Raw genomic sequence first — 22127 nt, forward strand, 5'->3', positions numbered from 1 at the left:
CTGTAAAGGGAATGAGACGATGGACTACTCTGCATAGCCCTCTCACTGCCAGAGACTTCGAGGCAATCACCAAATGGAGGACTAACAACACAGACTATTTTCTATAATCTATATTCATATTCATAGTTAGCTTCTGGTGTCGTGAAGAGTATAAGTGATGTTAATACGATAATAAGTAATATACAGGTCACAATATTGAATCAAATAAATATTGTATTCATTGATTAGATGACTGATTTAAACTTAACTTAAAATAAGAGACAAAAAAAGCAGTTATTTTGAAAATATTTTAATTTGGAAAAAACTAGTAAGCAACAAATAAATTGACAGTAGTGGATACGGTCCGAGTTGGTATTAGAGCGTTGCAGCCTCTAATACCAAAGCACAGACCTACATATCACCCAGGCACAGGACTCTTTCCGTTTTAGAGGCTTGCTGAAATACAAACTGCCTTTTCCTCTCCTTTGCAAAACAATGGAGAGACAGATCAGAGATAGCACAAGTCCCATGGGGAACCCAGAACTTTCTTGGACAAATGGAAAGTTAGGATGTGGATCTCTCTACACGTGTGTGTATGTGTGTGTGTGTGTGTGTGTGTGTGTACCTTGTACACACACACCTACCTTGTACCTCCACACAGCTTGGTGTGAAAGAAGGGCATAGGGTTCGATAATGGGAAACAAGCAGTAAGTGATACGTTAATGGGCCAGTAAAAGGCAATGCAAAGCAATCAGGACTGCTACTAGGATGTTGGTCGGTGTCAAGGGACCTAGGTAGGCCCAGAGGGAGGGCTACTGTGATGGAGCACCACTCCACCCCAAGAAATCGTATGTTTCAGACGGATGCAATAGGGAAACTTTATGATCGAACTCCCTTTGCACAACTACGGAAATAACATTTTCCTAGCATTGTTTTGATATCCATGTGAACCTGTAATGAGTAGCGGATGCCTGATGGTATAGAGAGCAAGCTGCTTGTAACTCTGAAGAGACTGACTCATAGCAGCATGAGTAATATGGATTTGGATCAATGATTTATTGAAATCTGACCTGGTTTAATGTATTAACCCAATCAAAGTCAAGTCTAAGATCCAAATAGTTTAAACCAATGCTTCTAATATTTATTGTCCGTCATCTTGTGTTATTTAAAATTTGAATCTGGGTGATTTACATTAATGTTATGCAAAATGTCCCAACTATGTTCCAACGTAACAGCTTTAGAAATTGGGCCATCTTTCTTACGAACAAAAAATAAAGGCTCTGTTACAGTTTCATAAAGATTTCTGGATGCAAATCAAACTTTAGTGAAATCTTACACTACTCCCTCATAACAACTTTTACATTAAAATAAAAATCCATTTTCCATCCATCTCAAGCTGTATTATACACTAGTCTGGCAAACAAATCGTTCAAAAATAAAGAAAAGAAATAAACACGAAGAGAGGCAACAAATTACAGTTATTGCTCAGTCGCAGGAATGTTACAGCAGGAAAAAGGCGTGTACCAAAGGAAGGAAACAAAAGGCCATTACAAATGATTCCTCCTGGATTCATCTTAACAAAGAATTCTGGCACATTATGATGGAAAAATAACTCTCCGTATGCACAAACACCTGCTTTTCATTCTGTACAGCACCTTTTTCAAAGACCAAACTGTCCACACAACCTTTTGGCATTTCTGCCAAGACATTCGAAAGACTATTGATGCCAGCATTCATTTTTGCTCTGATACGTTTTTTTGTTTGTTAAATGCCCCATGAGCATTTAAGTGCTCCACTCCGATGCTTATTCCACATGTATGTCGTGACATTATTGTGGCAAACACAGCTTCTAGTCACGCGTTCCCACACTGGACTCAACTCCGGATTCTTCTTTAAGTGTCTCTGTGCTCACGATCCCTCCGGACACAAGCCTGAGCTCGTGTGTGTGTGTGTGTGTGTGTGTGTGTGTGTGTGTGTGTGTGTGTGTGTGTGTGTGTGTGTGTGTGTGTGTGTGTGTGTGTGTGTGTGTGTGTGTGTGTGTGTGTGGTGTGTGTGTTTGTGTGTGTGTGTGTGTGTGTGTGTCACACTTTAGGTCCACATCACTGAGCGGAGAGCGGGATTCCCCGGGCGTCGGTGACCTGGCCCTCCTGCAGGTTCTTCACCAGCTGGGCCAGCCATCGCTTGGTGGTGGTGTCATCCTTCAGAACCTGGGCAAACGTGTTGTCCTTCAGCTGATCGGGCAGACACTGTCGCAGGGCTTCTCTGGCTCTGTGGCAGGGGGGGGGGGGGGGGGGCAGCACCATACATCAGCGTTTTTATACAGTGGTTGCCTGAATCTAATATGTAATTGATCATGGGTATTAGGTCTAGGGTTTCGTACGTTTTATCTTTTGTCTATACATTCAGCAGACGCTTTAATCCAAAGGGACTTACAACACGTAATGCAAGTCAATTAAACATCTTTTAATCCAAAGCTAATGAAAATACAGTCATACTCTGCATACTGCATTGGCGAATCATTCCCGAAAAATGGCTCATCAATAAATCAAGAACAAATTTAACATCTGTGATATGACACCTCCTAGTGGCTCAAAAGAGATGTCAGCTGAACCAACTGAAACAGATCAAAACAAATGAGGATAAAAACAACTACAACGAGAGGGCTTGTACCTGAGGTTATCAGAGAGGCGGAGGTAGCAGCGGACCACGTGTTTCAGCAGGCGTGCGGACGGCTCTTTGGAGAGCTGCAGAACCATCTTCCCCTGAAAGAGACACAGACGAATCAAGTCAAAGCCGAATGATGAAGAATTCATCAAGATGACCGGTCTCTAAATAAACATAGCAAATTAAAACCATACTTTTTCTGTTATTATGCTGCCATTATTATCCATCTTATTAAATTGATATGTCTGTTTCTGCTGCTACAGAATGAAATGTCACCTCGGTTGATTAAGGAACCAATCTGTCAATCGATCTATCTAAATGTAGCAGAGAATTCAATGTAGACGATAATGATAAATTCAGCCAATTCTGTCTAACCCCCAATGATTGTACTTACAAGGATCATGGCCACATGAGAGAAGCGCTCGTAGGTCTGGCATATGTATGCCAATCCAGTGTCATCCAATAGGATCTTCTGCAGGATGAACGTAGCGACCTGCCATGCACAAAGCAGAGTGCTATGATGAGATAAACAAGGAACCCGCCCTAATTGGAATATAAACAATGCTTTTGGGGTTCCCACTATGGACTTGTTAAACAGCAATGCTTACCGTTTTAGACAGTTCACTGCCAGACTCCATGATGCGCAGACAAAGTGGGATTATTTCAGTGGTGAGGAGGAAGTTGATCACTTCCTGTTCATCCGTTTTGACCAAGGCCCCTGAAAGCAAAGACAGGAAGAGTTAAGACTTTAGAGTAATAACTATTTCACTTTTGTAATTTAGCTGGGTTAGACATCTTACTCAATGAAGCCTAGAGGTTAGGCTGCAGGCATTGAGGATATATTCCCAGATCCTTACCCCCTAACAACCTCACTGCACTGGCCTCGGTATCACTAGTTTTAAAAAACACCCTTCACAAAGTTAGATGACAAAAGCAGACAAATCCATATTGCCCTTTTTGGATGAATGCAGAGGTATGATATGTCAAGAAAACCGCCCCATTTCATTTGATGAACAGTAAGAGTTGTACAGATCGAGACTGGGCCTCACCAATGACCCCGAGGCTGGTGAGTCTCAGGTACTCGAAGGGCCGCGTTTTGCTCACGGTGTGCAGGAAGGGGTACAGGAAAAGGGGGATGTGGGCGGCAAGGAAGGCGGACCTGCAAAATAATAAATCATTGATTATCTCAAGATCATAGTAATATAAAAGGAAAATTACACCACGAGAGACAATGAATGTAGATTTTAGGTTGAATGAAAACCCAATTAATGTATTCCACTAATTTGAACACCTCAGTTGGGATTTAAATAGCCAAACTTTAGTCAGAAGGCATTTTTTTATGTCTTTCGTGAGGCGTCTCATTAAAATGAAAAGTATTAAAGTTCCTCATCTCTGGGTGTTACCTTGTCTCTGGGTGTGAAGCAACACACTGCAAAAGTGCCAGGGCATTGCACACCCTGTTGGATTGGTGGGCCGTGAGCGTAGGCGGGTTAATCGATGGATAGATGTTTACGATTTCCTGTAAACAGAATGTTAACATTTCAGATTTTCATTGTGATTAAAATATTCAATAACAGTCTTAAAGTTTTAATAAGATTAGCTGTACATTATTAATCCCACATTTGAAAAACATTGGGTGTGCCAGAAGAAAGTACATTACAAAGTTAAATGAATAAACGAAGAAAAACAGACAATATCTGTATGCAGAAAATATGTCAAACATGTACACACAAGAACTACGATAATAAATGTAAATAAATATAAAGAGGTCGTTTATTGACAGCATATGCCACTATATTACAATTATATATATTACCACCATTATGCCCAAGTGTCTATAGTGTTGGTGAGATGAAAATTGCTCTACCCTTTACCTGTAGAAGAGCCGCAATAGTGCCACAGGAATGCCAGAGCATGGGCGCCAGGTCGGGCACCGACTCCCGCTTCTTGCTGAGCTCCAGCAGAGCGTTCTCTCTGGTCTCCGGGCTGGACAGCTCATTGATCCACTGGTAGATTTTCTCTCTGTCCACCTGGGCCAGAGCCGAAGTCACAGCCTTGAAATAAATTATAGAAAAAAGAGAATAAAATATTTAAGAAATATATATATATATCTTTTACAAGGTATCACGATGTGGTTCAACACAGAGAGTGGTTTCATTGTGACATTCATTGTTTATAAACAGTATCACACAAAGCCCGCTTTCCGCAGAGCTAAACATCACACACATCGAGACTTGTAATACAACGTATGGAAATACTCACAGCTCCTGTAGCTAGCATTTTGTGCAATGCCTGGATCTGGTCCCCGGTATGATGCTGAGAACCTATTGTAAACCCCGTCTGGAAATCCACTGGTAAAGTAATATAATCCAACTTTCTCTATTGGCGGCTAGCAGCCAAGCTAACGGCTGTAGCATGCACAAGCTAGCTGCTAAAGCTTACGCCAACTCCCGTCGAGTAATGCCTAAACAATCTACACCGCATAAGAAATAGCTAGTACTCGTTACAGTAACTCAGAAGGTGGTGTTTGCATATCTGCTGTTGATCTTTAGATATCCATACAAAAATATCAAGAGAAATGAGCAATGACTTCGTTTTAAGACAAGTTCATGTGAAATGACCATCGCGAGATGTTCTTGAGGCTACCCCTTACAAAAGGGCTATGATAACGCGAGAAGACCAATTATCTTCTTGTTGGTATTTTACGGTTGTTTGTAGCTCTATTGTTGCACTACCGCCCTCTTTTGACCAAATGTGGTACTTTTCTGATGTATTTAACCCTCATACCGAAAAGAAAAAGAGCATCCTCCCACCCTTGATCTCTGCGTCCTTTACTGCTGGTTGTAAATATTTCGGCGTCTTCTCTCCATCGCCTGGGTTTGTCCTCTCTTCTCCCTGCCAATAAAGATATGTTGTATAGCCTACATATGATCGCTTATGATAATGAAAACATTGTGAGACGTCTCTTTCATTTATTAATTCTCATTCATTCAATCTTTTCATTTTTTGTGGATTCAACATATACATTTTGCCATGTGACCATGGCATTATTTTCGTTTGACAAGGTGGCAATCTCGAAGATTTTCATGTAAATATATGTCCGTTAAGTGACTACATCGCCCAATAAGATTACACAATAATGACTGAGCGTATGGCCCACTGGGAAATGAACGTTACGAACTGGGTGTCGGTGGCGATGCTGTTTGTATCTCTGTTAATGATGGCCATGTGGAACATGCTGTACATTGAAATCTATCAAAAACAATAAAGATAACCATGGCTTTGATATTGGCGTCCCATTGCATTGCTAAATTTGCAAAAGACTAAAATTATGTTTGGACTTATGTATTTAAATAAATACAAAAAAATAAAAATCGAATTCCCTGCAAGAAGACCTCGCGTGCTCCCGTGTCTCACTTCCGTCGAGGAGCCTCCCGTTCCCGCCATCCTGCTGGCAGCGCTGCGCCGCCGCGTCGTGAGTGCAGTCCGTCAACAACAGAACAGCACAGCCGCGCAGGACGGGAAAGCCGGCAAAACACACTTTCTGCTCTATACGGATTCACAGGAGCAGTACGGGGGTCGGAAAGTTTGGAGAAGAGCACATACAACCCAGAGGTGAGGGAGTCGCGACGCGGTTCATTTAGTGAGGCTTCATGTTTTCATCAGCAACACGACAATCAAGACGCGGACGAGCCCGTTAGCTAGCCGGCTAGCGAGCTAATGCTAACGCTGGCAACACCGGGGCCTGCGAAGCATCCCGCGCTGCTAACGCTAGCAGGCTGGCTACACTGGTGACATTAGCTGCAACGCTGACATCAAATTAGCATTACTTTTATGTGCGTGCAAATGGAGCCAACCCCGCTGCACAAGAAAAACCGAAGATATCGTCCTCTAGTCTGTCATTGAATGGTGTTGTTTTTCGTTGAATTGTATTCTATGTTTATAATGAGCAGCTCGGCCAGCGAGCAGAGCTGCAGGTTGTGTGATGATGATGACCATTAGCCTGCTAACGGGGATAGCCGCTACTTGGGGTACACTCTTCCATTTAGAGCTCTGGTGTCTTGTGGGTTGACTTAAAGATGGACAGTGGTCGTAAGTGAATGTTATGTTTTGCAATTCACATTCGTCTATGAAGCAAGTGTTAGTGGGAACTTGTATCGACCCATAGTTGTAATTGGAGGGAATCTGCTGTGCATTTTTTTTCTGCTTCCCATTGACTTCTTTTATGCTTTAATGTCAAATTGCAACGGTTCGTTACGAAGAATTTAAAAATCTAACTAGTTTAAATTTAGTCCTATAACCTGTGCAATGTGATATTGTCAATAATGGCTAACGTTACCTCAACTGTCTACTGTGTGTGTTTGTTTAATATAATATACAGTATTTTCCAAAGATAAATAGATATGTTAGCTAGCTTCTCCCTGTAATCAGTGAATTAATCTGAATTTGGAAGTTATTGAGTACTTACTTTCAGTGATCTCATTTCCTCAACAATGTTCCTGATCCCTCAGATCAATTGATCCAGGTTTGAGGTGGGCCAGCTGAACAGTGAACCATGGCAGCCGCAGTGACTAAACTCTCCAGCGGTGTTGTCAAGATACGCTTCAACAGCATCGAACTGGGCACCACCAGGTGGAAAGAGGGAGCCTTTGAAATCCTGGAGAAGGACAACAAAAGCAGCCTTTCCCTTAGATTCAACTGCGGTGGACCACCAAAAACCTTTCAGGTAAACACCAGACACTTATTTTTCTTATTCTACTTTCTGATTGAACTGCTTTTTTTTACTCTTGAAATAAAGGAACTGTAAGGTAGACAAGGCGTTAACTACATTGAAGCATGCATGGGACCATTGTGTACTTGAAAAGAGCAGTATTGGGTTAAACTAACCAAATGAGTTTTATAGGTGTAGGTGTTAAACACATACACTTTAACACAGGTGTTACATTTTCAACCGATAATCACGCTCAGAATAGCAGCGATCTGACACAGGGACCTAAAGACGAGATCACCGGTATAAGTCCTGTCTGTCTAGAGCTGTAAACTAGACGACGCCGCTGAGCGAAGAAGTCGGACGGTAAAAATACAGAGTAAAACTGATATTCAATATGTTTACAATGTTGGAAACGGTGCGGAAAACAAATCACGCTTACAAAACGATCACGTGTACTTATTGAGATTTGGCCCTTGTATTTTATTACTCTGTGCGTTAACGACAACAAGGTTGTCATTGTTGTTTTTAGCTCAACCAGAACGTGAAGCAGATTTCCCAGAGTATGAGTCGCATCATGGTGACACTGAAGGACAGCAGCATCATCACTCTGGATAAGCTGCCTGTGTCCTTGGTCCAGAAGACCAAGGAGTACCTGGAGAAGGTGAAGCAGGGCAAGCAGAGTAAGCACACAATGTTTCTCTACTATACTGTTATGGTGCAGTGCTTTAAGCTGCAGTTCAAAAGCAAAGTTTTTCAGGAGTACCAACTTAAGTTGGTTATTAAATGTGTTTTACTAATTTACTATGGAAGTATTGTATGGGGCAGGAGACTGGATAGTCAGGAGCGGTGAAGGATGGTTAGGAGACAAGGGTGTTTGACTCGCAAGCGGAAAGGCAATAAGTCCAATGCCACAGTCTGAGCTGTATGCATCCTTGAGCAAGAGCCATGATCCGAACTGGCTTCTTAATTACCTGTGTAAATGAATACCTTCATGAATAGAACAACTAAATGTTAATATACATTTACCATACTAGATCCAAAATCCTCCCAAGGAAGTGCCAGCTTCAGTGTTCTGGGGAATCGCGCTGTTAAGAATGAGACCAGTCCACCCGGAGAGAGACAGGTAACCAGCAGCACCAAATGTCCAGATATATCCACGTTTTACGCAGTAAGTGGATGCAAAAGAACCCATTTCTCTACCTATGTGCTCCCTGTCCACTAGACAACACCCAGGAGACAGAGTGTGGAAGGCAGGGAGGAGGCCCCCCGTAAGCCCCTGGGCAGCCCAAGCCGAGCTTCCTCCACCCCCACCCGCGCTGGCCTCTCTGAGAACAGGTAAGGGTGGACCTTCGAGGGCTCCTGGATCATAGATCCTAAAGATTGAGTATTCTCATTGTGTCAGTCTCTCTTGCGTGGAATAGCACTCTTAAGCATTCATTAAAAAAAGCACAAAGGATATGTTGCGTTGGTAAAATATATATAATAAATTATATCAATAATAAAGTGCTGCAACATCAATGTTGTGATTGGGACAGTATAGTTTGTACAGTTGCTTTTATTTTGTCATGAGAGTGTATTTTCCTTATCAGGGGTGAGTGGAGGAAGAGGCTCATGAATCCTGAAAGCGACATAAATGAAGACTACCCTAAGGAAAACGACTCATCAAGGTAGGTATACCCGATTTGATCCAATCTGATGTCCTGTCAACTGGTAGAGCACGGCATTAATGCTGCTGTGAATTTTTTTTTTCACAATCTGTAGCCAATAAAATGCTTATGTTGGTTGGTGACTATGCTAACTCAGAAATTATGCTTTGGCTAAATTGTATTTTGTGTCAACTTGACCTGTAAGTGACATATGTGGATATTTATCACCATCCGTTCCCTCTTCTCTCCATAGCAACAACAAGGCCACCTCGGACCCATCCAGAAAGTTTCTTGTCAGCTGCAAGGACAAGCTAAAACAGTCGGAGGAGAACCGAAGCTCAGGTAGGAAGATCACCCATTTCCCAAACCACACTTTCCCAACGTTTTTGTCAGATTCATGGCCTTGGAACATGAAATACTAGACCCTCTTAAAGTCTTCGAATGTAGCAATCAAATTTTCTACATTTTAATTTGATTTTAATTGCAATGTATGTTTGACACCTCATCCCTTACCAGTGGTGAGGTGAAGAATGAAACCATTTATTTTGATACAAGAGAATGATGGGAAGAGCCAGATGTGAATTGGGCAAGGACACAGGGGTTAGAACCCCTACTCTTTTGACGATTGATTATGTTATGAGCACGGACGTTTTTGTTTGAACTGCTGTTCTTGTCGTCTCCTTCAGCCCCTGTGGGTGGTCCCCTCCAGCCCTCATTGTTTTACGGCAGCAGATCTGTGACCAAGGACTTCGGCCAGAACCACTCTTTCCTGGAAAGGTACAGCATCTTCTCTCCATTGTCCTGTTTATTAACACTCTAAGGGTTAAGGGATTCCATTAGCACTCAATTGTAACACTTTGGTAGAAGTGTGTGCCAAATGGCGTGTTTATTAAATATTTAATTATTTTACTGAGTTACTGTGATTCAAATAAACACATTGTTGCTTTGGCATCCTCCCATAATGATTCAGCAGTACAAAACCTTTGTTATTGTATATGCCTGTTTTTACCATATTGTGTGAAAAGGATACTATAAAGAAAACTAGGCAGATTTCAACTGCTCAGTGGTTGACCAGGCCCATAAGTAGAATTAGTGAAAGAAAATAGAGATACCATATGTCTTTCCTAGCAAAGATAGCCAGGTCAGACACAAGGAAGTGTAAACCTGGAGATTTTTTATTTGGCTTAAAGCAATAAGAAAAGCAGGAAACCTTTCTTATTGCTTTATAAGAATTATAATTACAGCATGCAAATTATACTGCACTCGTACTCAACACAACTCTGCTTCCTCAACCCCTCAGACCCTCTAGTACCACCCAGAGCCCTGCCGCCAAGAGGAGTCTTGTGTTGCCCAACCACTCCACCCCCTTCAAGAAGGTCCGGTCCTCTGTGGACTACGGTGGCTGGAACAAGCAGAGGCCCTCAACGCTTGCCCAGCCACAAGCACCACTGCAGGGGTAAGAATATACCACTGGGAGTCCCTAAACAATCTCGCTTTAAATTTAAATTTCTTGTTTTCTGGCTGAAGAACTTGTTGCCATTTTGAGTGCTATGTGAACAGTTATTTGATCACATAAATGGTCATGGAAAGCAACAAAGCAGTGAGACTACTAGGAGAATAGAACAACGTTGTAACAATCACTGCGGTTTGCTTTATCAAATAAGTTAATTTGGTATAAGCTATGAGCAATGTTTACATTGGACCCCTGTAATCGACCCCTTCTGCCCTCTAATGTAAGTTCACATGTACTGCAGTTATATGCCTTTTTTGGCAGATTATAATCGCTATTATAAACAATAGTAGATGCTGGTCGGAGCTGCACTTTATCATTTGGGAAAACCTTTATTATCAGAGTAAAAACGATGGACAGAATTAAAGCAATGCCTCAATAAGTGCTAGACAAATAACCAGTGATTATTATTGTTATACATTTCTTGTTCTTTTGTAGGTTTTCCAATCTGGGAAACACATGCTACATGAACGCCATTTTGCAGTCCCTGTTCAGCCTCCCCTCGTTCTCCACTGACATGCTGAGACAGGGCATCCCCTGGAAAAAGGTGCCCATCAACGCACTGCTCAGGTACTTGGACATTTGTAGTGTGGTGTGAGTAGTGTGGAATTCTTGATGTTTCTTGCTGCTCTTTCACCCTAATTTCCTATCTGGAATCAATAAAGTACCCTCTTATCTTTGAGGAACACTAGTGGATTGGGCTTCCAGCATTGTGCATTTTTAATTCGGTTCCCGTCCGGTTTCCGTTTCATTTACAAAATGCCGATTTACAGAATGCCAAATAAAACAAGACAGAAACTGTATTTCGCTACAATACTTGATTAGGAACATCAACGAACACCACTAACCACTCGATGAGTTTCACATTTCTGAAAACGAACGTTAAGGGGTGTTTTTGAATGCACATAGCCAGCCATTATAAAGCAGGAAGGGGCGATTCGAAATTAGCCAAATACTCGAGACAGGACCAATATTCAACATTTCAGTGTTAACCTCTCTATTTCATCCTAGATGAGCCAGAAAGGGGGCTCAATGTTGAAAATACCGGAATTGTCCTTTAACTTTCGGCTGGGGTGGAATGGTTCTGACTGGTGTTTAATTTGTGTTCATAGACACTTATTAAAAGGGAATTTGTTTTACACTGCATTCCCTATGCCAACAATCCAAATCTCTATTCCACAAGACTCACAATTGAGGCGATATGTGTCAAAAAACACGCTACTTTATTAGCAAGAAGGTGCTTAATGAAGTCCATTTAAGTTCTTGGCCAGGTCATTCCCGTAAAAGATTTTAATCTCAATCAATTTCTACATGGTTAAATAAGTTTTGGACCGTTGGAACTCTAAATTGGCTTTGTCGAAAACCAAAACAACACATGTGGCATATAAGCTATGAGTATAAACTTAATCACATGAGTGCTTGGCACTCATGCTGAATTCAGTGGTAAATTACCGTTCTACCTCTTGTACCCCCTCATCCCAGACGCTTTGCCCACCTCATGGTGAAGAAGGACGTGGGCTGTCCTGAGACCAAGAAGGACCTGCTGAGGAAAGTGAAGAGCGCCATCTCTGCCACGGCAGAGCGCTTCTCGGGATACATGCAGAACGTAAGAACGCTGCCGGGACATATTCCTTCTTCAAACGCACAACTTTAGGACCAGTGGTCGCAGGTGCGGCTCTATTTATGGAGGCACTTTCACATAGCCATTCCTCCTTCCTCCCTGCACCAGGATGCCCACGAGTTCCTCAGCCAGTGTCTGGACCAGCTGAAGGAGGACGTGGAGAAGATGAACAAGAGCTGGAAGAATGAGGCGGCGGCAGGGTCTGCGTCCACCTCCCCCGCAGCGTGGGACGACAGCCAGCAGGGGGCGACCTCGACGGCGCCAGCAGCCGGCAAGGCTGAGCCCGGCGAGGAGACGGACACGTCGCGCATCTACACGTGTCCCGTGGCGGTCAACATGGAGTTTGAAGTTCAACACACCATCACTTGTAAAGGGTGAGGTGTTTGTTCTAATGTAACAATAGCATAAACTGGTTCAGGGGTAACTCACACGTATGTTGTATATTTGATCTAATCTAACACTAATGTAATTGATTGGGGACTAACGATGGTACCTTGTCATTTGGTATGTTGGGTTCCAGCTGTGGGGAGGTGGTGACCAAGAGGGAGCAATTCAACGACCTGTCCATCGACCTGCCCCGCCGGAAGAACACCCTGCCGCTCCGCTCCATCCAGGACTCCCTGGACCTCTTCTTCAGGGTGAGCAGCACTCCCAACTAGCCGGGGGGGAGGTGGTGGAGGCATGATGGCGTCTGTCTGTTGTTTAGTCCCGTTAAGAAGCCGCTGCCTGCTAATGGCCTGGGTGAACAACGAGTTAAATACATGTACATCTTTTGGCAGATGGAGGAAATTGAGTACTCGTGTGAGAAGTGCAACGGAAAAGCCGCAACGGTGACGCATAAATTCAGCAAACTTCCCCGGTAAATCCACATCGAACACAACCGTCCCATCATGCAATGCACTCCTGTAGAATATTTCTTGAACTCTCTTAGGCCATGTCCACACTATGCCAGCTAAATGTGAAGTCACTGTTTTCATGTCAAACGGTTTCCATATTGTTCAAAATTCCCACTGGAACAGTGGCTACAGGTGTCTGGATGACATAGGTTTTAATGATTTCGAGTTGATCCACCTAGGAGAGACGGTTTGAAGAAGGTTTTCGGTGGATCAACGTAAACCCCTAGTCCCACTAACACTAATGAATGCTCCCTGTGGCCCGGGGCTTAATCTCCCCACAGAGTGCTGATCCTGCACCTGAAGCGCTACAGCTTCAACGCCCAGCTGTCTCTGAACAGCAAGCTGGGTCAGCAGGTGGTCATTCCCCGCTACCTGACCCTCCTGTCCCACTGTACAGAAGCCACGCGAGCCCCCCTCAGCCTGGGCTGGAGCGCCCAGTCCGCCCTGTAAGACCCCCGCGAGTTGACCCTTAATGATGCTGATGCTGCTGTGAATGTGAATTCAAGGAATGTCATATGGGATGGAATTGGATATTCTTTTTTTTAATGTGTGCATACAATATTCAGCGGGAAAAAAGAAAAACTAAAGACGACGCAAAAGCCAACTCAACATTTTCTGTATTTCTCTTGAAGTTCTCGAACACTGAAGACCTCGCAGTCTGTCAACTCTTCCTCAACAACTCCCAGGTAAGACTAACGGAGTTGAACCTTAAGTGTCGTTTCTACAGAGGGAACCAGAGTGAAGAGCTCACCGCCAAGCCTGTCTCATGTCTATGTAGGAGGCCCGGGGGCAAGACGGCTAACCCCGGCTGCACGTCGGCTCTGCTGGACTCTGACAGCGAGGAGGAGGCCGGCAGGAGGCTGAACAGCCGCAAGAGGCGCCTCAGCGAGTGTCTGGGCGAGGAGGAGGAGCGAACAGAGGAGGTGTTCAAAAAACCTTTTTAATGCACCCACTTAGGAAGACCACCGATTGGTTAAAAGGGCGACACCCCCCTGAAATGGGGGGTGGGGGGGGGCCTTGTGTTGGGGTCATATTCTAAGAAGTGCATTAGGTTTGTTTCTATGTGCAGCATAAGGAACTAGTACTATTACAAATGTTTTAAGCCATCTTTAACCAAAATTTGATGACAAGAACTGCCCACAATTGGCAACCAATCATATTGTTTGAATTGGAAAGCGGGAGGAAGACTTGATCTCATCCAATTATCATTGTTTTAATTCTACTTTTATGTATCATGTTACTTTACTCAAAATCAAAAAACATGCCCCTAATTATTAACTGATTTATCCAATGAGCTAGGCCTTAGTTACATTTTTCAATGAACTAATTGATTATTTTGTCGTTCAGCGTGGTGTGGCCGTGGAGCAGAGTGACTTCAACGACGATGAGATGCTGGCCGCCGTGCTGGAGATGAGCCGGCAGGAGGCGGCGCTCTCGGCCCCCCTCCCCATGGAGGACGAGCCCACCAGCAGCCCCGACACGGGCTTCGGAGACACGGACGTCCAGGACCTGGCCTACCACACGGAGCTGCTGGAGGCGGACAACAAACAGCCTGCAGGTAGCAGAGGAGCCATATACAACTCTTAACCTTGTACTTTAAACCATTTAAAGTACATCATCATTGCAGCCCAACCAGTAAATGTTTTAGCCAATGTGCCAATATTGGATTTGGCACGGATATGTATTGTATCCGTCTATGGTGTTGGGATATACATTGATACAATTTTAGTGTACAGAATTCAGTCATCATTTTGAAAACGAATGGAAATTTGGTTCTGGTTAATTTTATTTCCTCTTCTAATATTTGCAGCTTTTAAATTAAATCTAGCTACAATTCCTGGTATAGTTGTATCAGAATTTTTAATGTATATAACTACTATATAACTATGTTGTACGGTCAATCCTGTGAATTAGACTAACAATTTGCATCTGCTGCAGTTCATTAAAGAATTTCCAAAAATTAAATAATAAGCAAAATGTGCTAATTAGCTCAGAACTTCTTTAAAGTCGGACTTCCACTGAGCTAACCTGAACTTTTATTTCTGTAGACGTTTTGGACTCGCTGGACCTGACCATGGACGAGAACAAGGAGAACCAGACCCCGGACAGTGGCCAGCAGGGGGAGCTGGACTGGGTCCAGCAGTACAGTCTGGACCAGGAGAGGGAGGAACAGGAGCTGCAGCAGGCGCTGGCCCAGAGCCTCCAGGAACACGTGAGACCCGACCACCGCTGGCTCTGATGAGCACCACACAACACTGCGCACTGATCCCTTGTAGTTGGTGCGCTTGCTTTTAGTCTGTTGATAACGCCTGGAATAGAAAATATCATTGGAAACCTTGTTGTCATTGTCATAGTCACTTGATGAGGATTTACGTTAACATTGCATGTCTAACATGTGCAGGGCGTTTCTTTGAAAGCGTAGAGATCGGAGCGTGATCACAATGTGTTGTTGGGGTCAACGTCCCACAGCGTCTTTAAGCCGGTGTGTTTTGATTCCCTTCCCAGGAGGCCCAGGAGCTGAGGGAGGACGATGACCTGAAGAGGGCCACAGAGCTCAGCCTACAAGGTTAGGGTCAAACCATCTCTTGTCTTTTTTTGTTGGTCGTCGGCACCAGAAACCTCAGAAGCAGACTCAGTGGTGGCTGGTGATCAAAAATGTTGGTGGGGCACAGTAATAGACAGGGCGTCTGGGGTTCCCCCCCCCATAAAAAAATGTAATTTAATAGATTTGATTTCCTGTACTCTGGTGCATTTTGGGGATGGCCACTACCTATTTACCTACTATTCATTCAGATTCATAGCCTACATCCTGACTTGCAGGGCCTGGACAAGCTTACCCTCCATATACAGACCTACCTTATGGCCATTCCACCAGCCATTGCTATTTGACCCATTGTTGTTATTCTTATATTGAGACAAATCATGATCACTGTCCTATAGCGTCCATTTTTTGAGAGTCTCAATATCTACTTCAAATGCTGTTAGAAATATCGGACAGTTGCTTCGTTTTGTTTATATGCCACAGGCCCAAAGAGTAAATTAATATGTAACTTACTTGCTCCTTTTAAGTATAACATTGCTTGGGGAGTCCAATTCCTCAACTGAAAAAGGTGGAAAGTGCTTACAACTCTGCTAGTTAGCGATCTATCTCTTTACATGTAGTTGTGTTGCGCGAATGCTGCTGGGGGAGGTAGCCTATTTGATTGATTCACTGAATTGTCCAATCATGTAGTGATAACAAAAAAGAAAAGCGATACCATTGGCCTGGGGCGCACACTGGTGAGACCCGAGGGCGAATTTTCTTGCGCCAATGAAAAGCTGTCTCTGCTTGATAGACAGCAAAAAGTTAGCGAGCATACATTGACTCCAACGTGGCCGGCGCCCCTGACTTGGAGGAGGGCTTTATTTCGAATGACCAATAACTAGACTAGCCCAAATCATTGACGTTCAGACGCATTTAAATGGTTGCGGGCAGTGACAAGTATATCGCACAATTAAACGAGGATAAACGCTATGTATTTTTGTTGCTTTATTTCGTATTGATAATAGTTGATTAACAGTTGCCAGATATATTCAAGTGAATATTTCACGGAGGGGCGGCGCCCTAGCGCTCTCTATTGACCCACCGTCACTGAGCAGACTGCTGCTTGTTATTTGATCAGGAAATGGTATGGATTGAAGCTAAATATGGGTCAATTGTTTAAAAAGGGAAGGGTAGTCTAAAGGTTTGGGTTTTTGACTCCCAGCCGAAAGGTACAGTGTTCAGTCCCACTGTCCACGGCCCATATGTAAGCTCCCTTGAGCAAGATGCCCTCATCTCACCACCTGTACCTCACCATTTCTTTATGTTAAACCAAAAAAAACGACTTGGTCACAATGCCGTTAAAAAACGGAACTCCTTCATCGCTGTGTCGCCAACAGCAGCTCTATAATGAGTCTCCATATGTCATCCTGCTGCAGAGTTCAACAGCTCCCTGCCAGAGCTGCTGTGTTCAGACGAGGACTCGGGCAACGAGGACGTCCTGGACATGGAGTACTCGGAGGCCGAGACCGAGGACCTCAAGAAGAACGCTGAGGTACTGGCCAGAGGGTCACCTCCTTTTATTCAGGCTCCTCCAGTGGTTCCCAACCTCTTGGCCTGTGACCGCAGAAAATTCCTGCAACCCCTACAAATATGTGTTGTACATCTGCTTCCACCCACATCGTTGTAACACACTCAACATAACAGCAATGTCCCAGTGAACCGATTGCACCACACGTAGTGATTAATTGTAGGTCAGTTGTGGCTAGGGTTAATTCATCAGTTGAAATATGCAGAGCCTTTCAAATAAACGCATTTCTTTGTTGTCAGACATACCAGCTTCACTGCTTGTTTGTTGAAACTAAATGAATGCTTCATTCCCACAGGGTGGACATCTAGCCAACTCATTTAGACTGATCAGTGTCGTCAGTCACATAGGAAGCAGCTCCTCCTCTGGTGAGTGTGTGTCATGGAATATACTGTTGTGTTGTCACTTAAAAGCTGTTAACTACATTGGCCCTGAACTGCAAGTCCCAACAACAAATCAGAAAACACAACCACTGCAAAGGTTTGGCCGTAGGTTTTAAGCATCATTTTTTAACAACCAGAGCAATACCACTTAATATGTAAATACACCTGTACAGTGGTGTTCTCCTTTGTAATGCCACATGGAATGTGCTGTCATTCCTCTTAAAGAGACACATTGCAGACGGTTAAAAAAGTTGTGGTTGGTAAATTGGCAGCATCAGTTAATTGAAAGCAGTCTTATAATAACAGACCTTAGTCAATTAACCACCACAGCAAATCTGGTTTAAATGTGTTCAGTGTTGAATACGATTTGATTGCCTCCCAACAGGTCACTACATCAGTGACGTGTTCGACATGAAGAAGCAGTCGTGGCTGACCTACAACGACCTGGACGTTTCCCGCACGCAAGAGTCTGCTGTCCAGCGCGACCGAGACCGCAGTGGCTACATCTTCTTCTACATGCAGAAGTGAGCGTTCCCTTTCAACCTGACACAAACCCCCCTCTCTCCTGTGTTAAAAAGGAAAGAGTTTTATGGTGCATTGGATAAGTGTTAGCTCAATGTGAATGCCAATTCTAAGGTCAAGTTGGGCCTTAGAGGGGGAGAGGGAATGTTCTCTAATTTTGTGACAGTGCTTCTGTACGAGATTGTATTTTGTGTTCAGCTTTGCTGTGAGACCACTGTAGCTAACCGTTTAATATACAAACCCATTCAAGAATATTCATGTAATATCCAAACATTTTGTATACATATTTGGTGGCGGCACTGGCTTCTCATATTTGGATTTCTCATTGTTCTGACATTCAATTCCAACGATTTGAACACTTCATGTTTTTCAGAGAAGTGTTTGAGGAGCTGTCTGAAATGGACAAATCGAGCAGCAACATCAGCGTTGACGCAGGAAGGAACGTTCTCCAACCGCTCTGAGCCCCTCCGCCTTCCTGCTCCTCCCCTCTGTCCTTCAGTCCCTCCCCCGGGTGTCGGGGAAGTTAGGGTATGAGTCTGAGACCAGCCCCCCCCCCTGTCCTAAGCCTTTCTGAAGGAACTTGAGTACTACTGATCACCCTTGTTCTCCAGGCACTCATCATTCTCTGGAGCCCTCGACATCGAGACTCAGTGGGCAGGACTCGGTCGACACTCGAGTAGAGGAGCAGTTGTAAACATTTGTACTATGAGCTACGTCCTTGCCTCCACATTAGGGCAGGATCTTTTCTTTGCTATGATTTTATTGAAAGACTCTTTTGTAATATAGTTTTTGTTTTCACTTTCTGTCTCTTCTATCGTCTGAACGCGTGGTTCATTCGTCACTTCATAGCAAACGTTTAGACACAAGATGGTGCTGGTCCTTCCCTGGTTTGAATCTTAGCCCCCCCAACCCTTTTTTTTGGGGGGATTTTCCTGTATGAAACATTAAATAAAGATATATATTCTATGTTGGAGTATAAGCTACTTTAGTGCTAGAAGGTTGTGTGTTCAGCGGGTATAATATGGTGCAATATTTATGTTATCATCCACTGTGCGTGTGTGCGTGCGTGTGGTTTTTTGATGCTTTACCGTCTGCGTCTTATTCATGTTTTGTGAATATGAATTTCAAAAGGCTCCCATCGTGTAAAAAAAAAATGTATACCATTTTATGAGCTCTGTTCTTTGGGACTATTCTCCTAGTACCTCTCCCTCCTAAGTATAGTATCATATTTTTTTCTTCTTTGAAATATCAATATGTATGCAAAGCTTTACTCTGAAAGGTGTGCAACCACTGTTGCGTGGAATTTGTTTGTTGAACCTCGCAGCATAGCTCTTTTCTATGCGTTGAAGATGAGATTTTCTATTTATTGCTACGTAAAATGGTTTTAAGTTATGGTAGCCATGAGAAATTGATTTAAGAATTTTTTAAAGAAAAAAGGAGTATTTTAGGCTATACCTACTCATTACTGGATATAAGGTTGACACCCCACTAAACCGTTAAGCTCTGGGCTCACTCAACCTGGCTTGACCTCCACAGAGGGCAGTACAGTGGTAGTGAACATAAGTGTTGGAAAGTTTCACTTTCTAGTTAATGATTTAGTCTCTAGCTACAGTAAATTATATTTAACATCCTTTATATGTGGACGCATCAGTCTTTGCGGGGTGATATTGCTTACAAACTGGAATCATTTGATTTCCACAAATACCCAGACACCAAATAAAATGTTTTCATTGTTTTGGGCGCTGTACAATTAATGAAAAAGGTGGATGTATATTTTCAATGATCAACCTTTATATATATATGGAATTTCAACACAGGTGCATTGCTTATATGCAGATGTATTGGAACTGTTGTACTATCAGTAACAACCTTACTAATCGCCAATCAACACATTGTCACAACGTCTTGGTTTCACACACAGATTCATTTAGCAGTAATGAAACTTTGCACCTTCCCAGAGTGGCCCTGTGTTTGAGGTGTGACGTGGGCACAACACTAGAGATCGCTTTTCTTTTCTACCTGTTCCTACAGTATTTGACTCTTCCTAAAGCAGATTTTAATAAAAGTTTAAACTTACATGTCTCAATTGTTTTTTTAATGACTCACAACAAGCAGCACCAAAGGAACAAAATAAACTCCCTTTCATCAAATAAAAATATTGAGTGTAAAAATGTTTTGTTCATCTGATGGATCCAGGCGGAACAGTTGGTCAGAATGATTCTGATTGCAGGATATTGGCAACAAGTGTCGGCGTGTGTGACTATCTCCTCAGGAGCGGGCCGGCCAGCCGTCAGCTGTCTTGACTGCACTTCTTGGTCAAAGGCTCCAGGTTTTGTCCTGTCAGTCTGTTGTACTCTCCCAGGATGTAGCTTTCTCTCTGAAACATCTGGAAGAAAAGCTTGGTGTCAACTACTCACACGGTTGCATTACTGGTCAATTCAAGACAAGTTGATACTCACTTAATAGCTTATAGTGCATATTGAAAAGGCTATGAGTATTTAATTGATTAATTGAAAGTCTTGCAAACACGTTCTTCTTCGTACTTCTTTTTAATTATGACCAATATCCTCAAAAGATAACGAAGGTCAGTTTCCAAATATACAAAACTATTTACAGCAACCATATACCTCAGCCCATTCCTCCTCCGTCTCATGTCTATAGCCCAGCAGATGGCAGATACCATGTGCAGTGACAACCTGGGACACAACACATCACATGTCATGTTACAGCTCATTCAAAGGTGGTCCGATAGGATATGGCTTTACTGAGCAGCTTCTTACTGTGAGAGTACTATGCAGATCCATTGAGTTGTCCCGACACTGTTTCATCAGATATTCAACCCCTAAAAAAATGTCGCCCAGGTTGAGTTCGTCTCTATGCAGCGGGCAAGGCAGCTTACCAGGTCGCAGCTCCTGAAACGTACAGTTGCTCGTTTGAGGATTTGTTTATTTTTCTCAAAAGTAATTTAACTTCAAAGCAATAGTTTTATTGCAAACAGACACTTAAATTATTCTAAAAGGATTTTGTAATATCTTATTGTCTATATGATTAATAATAACATTTATTTTATGTAAGAGCTCAAAAGTGTACACCATATGAAGTCTCCTCAGGCATATAACAAACTAGGTTCATGTGACAATATGCGTAATAGTGTAATATTCATTTATGAAGTGGTTTATATGATAACCCAAACGTACCTCGTGGAATGGAAATGAAAGCACGTCGGTAGGTGTATTTACTTTCCTATAGGTTTTATTAATCTGCTGAATCCTACGGTTGTCCACGCAGATGATGCCAAGGTCAAACTTCTGGACGCCAAGTATGTGTCTCAGAGTGTCCACATCCCTCCGTAGCCGGGCGCGCCTCAGTGGCACCACCTTCTGGAGATTCCGAAGAACTACACCCATGTCTGATTCAAGCCTAAAGAAATTCTTGGAATCTCAACTAAATTATAATATAGAAATTCCACGTGGAAAGATGGGAAATTATTTCCAATTTAAATCGTTTTCGGGGTGAGGGGATTATGTGTTGAAGGGAGGCAGTATTCAAGGTGACACCTCAACAGGTAGAAGACAGCTCCTGAGTAGAAACACTTTGGACGTTGCTGTCTTATAGTAACTTCATCAGGCATCGCAGAAGAATAAATTTAATGTGAAGGTAAGAGGAATAAGCCTACCTACTGCTGCAGTCTTTTAGATGCGGTGTTACTTTGAATGGGAGACCGAGGTAGTCGGAAACAAATACACGACGGAACGCAGCGAGCTCGGTGCATTACAGAGCTTTACCGCCACCCAGTGGTCCGGAGGCTGAACCGAAGTTCCTACCCCTCAATCTCTGTTTATTAACCGTCCTACCCTTCACTTTCTATTTAATAACCCTTCATACCCTTCACACTTTATTTAATAACAATTCATACCCCTCAAACTATTTAATATAATTTAAAATTAAACCCTATATTACCCCGGTATTATTGATATTTATTTTAGATTTTATTGTGAGATATTTTGAGTGATTAAAACGAGGATGTTCTAGATATATTTATATTTAATGCATAATTTCAGAATTATGATGATTGGTATTATTCTT

The 22127-nt window shown here is 43.0% G+C and overlaps 3 protein-coding genes across 3 annotated transcripts; 1 reads left to right on the forward strand and 2 right to left on the reverse strand.

The window, feature by feature from the left end:
* Positions 1-273: 273 nt before the first annotated feature.
* On the reverse strand, positions 274-5238 carry cnot9 (CCR4-NOT transcription complex subunit 9). The gene is made up of 8 exons (XM_079731467.1): positions 4906-5238; positions 4518-4697; positions 4047-4162; positions 3693-3802; positions 3252-3361; positions 3038-3136; positions 2650-2741; positions 274-2247 (listed from the first exon to the last, which is right to left on the reverse strand). Exons 1-8 carry the CDS (start codon positions 4921-4923, stop codon positions 2079-2081), a joined length of 894 nt encoding a protein of 297 aa, XP_079587593.1. The 5' UTR covers positions 4924-5238; the 3' UTR covers positions 274-2078.
* An 879-nt stretch (positions 5239-6117) lies between these two features.
* usp37 (ubiquitin specific peptidase 37) lies at positions 6118-20117 on the forward strand. The gene is made up of 24 exons (XM_079731290.1): positions 6118-6258; positions 7155-7369; positions 7884-8034; positions 8389-8477; positions 8577-8689; positions 8944-9021; positions 9254-9342; positions 9687-9777; positions 10301-10456; positions 10949-11080; positions 11993-12116; positions 12240-12505; positions 12652-12769; positions 12911-12990; positions 13309-13473; positions 13660-13713; positions 13806-13950; positions 14375-14585; positions 15076-15239; positions 15533-15593; positions 16988-17103; positions 17435-17504; positions 17905-18043; positions 18415-20117. The coding sequence occupies exons 2-24, from the start codon at positions 7199-7201 to the stop codon at positions 18500-18502; spliced, it is 2871 nt and encodes a 956-aa protein (XP_079587416.1). The 5' UTR covers positions 6118-6258; positions 7155-7198; the 3' UTR covers positions 18503-20117.
* Positions 20118-20211: 94 nt separating this feature from the next.
* On the reverse strand, positions 20212-21753 carry ybey (ybeY metalloendoribonuclease). The gene is made up of 4 exons (XM_079731291.1): positions 21239-21753; positions 20822-20953; positions 20669-20737; positions 20212-20427 (listed from the first exon to the last, which is right to left on the reverse strand). The coding sequence occupies exons 1-4, from the start codon at positions 21446-21448 to the stop codon at positions 20332-20334; spliced, it is 507 nt and encodes a 168-aa protein (XP_079587417.1). The 5' UTR covers positions 21449-21753; the 3' UTR covers positions 20212-20331.
* Between the last annotated feature and the right edge of the window lie 374 nt (positions 21754-22127).

Source organism: Pollachius pollachius, assembly GCF_949987615.1.
Source record: "Pollachius pollachius genome assembly, chromosome: 3".
Lineage (NCBI taxonomy): Eukaryota > Metazoa > Chordata > Actinopteri > Gadiformes > Gadidae > Pollachius > Pollachius pollachius.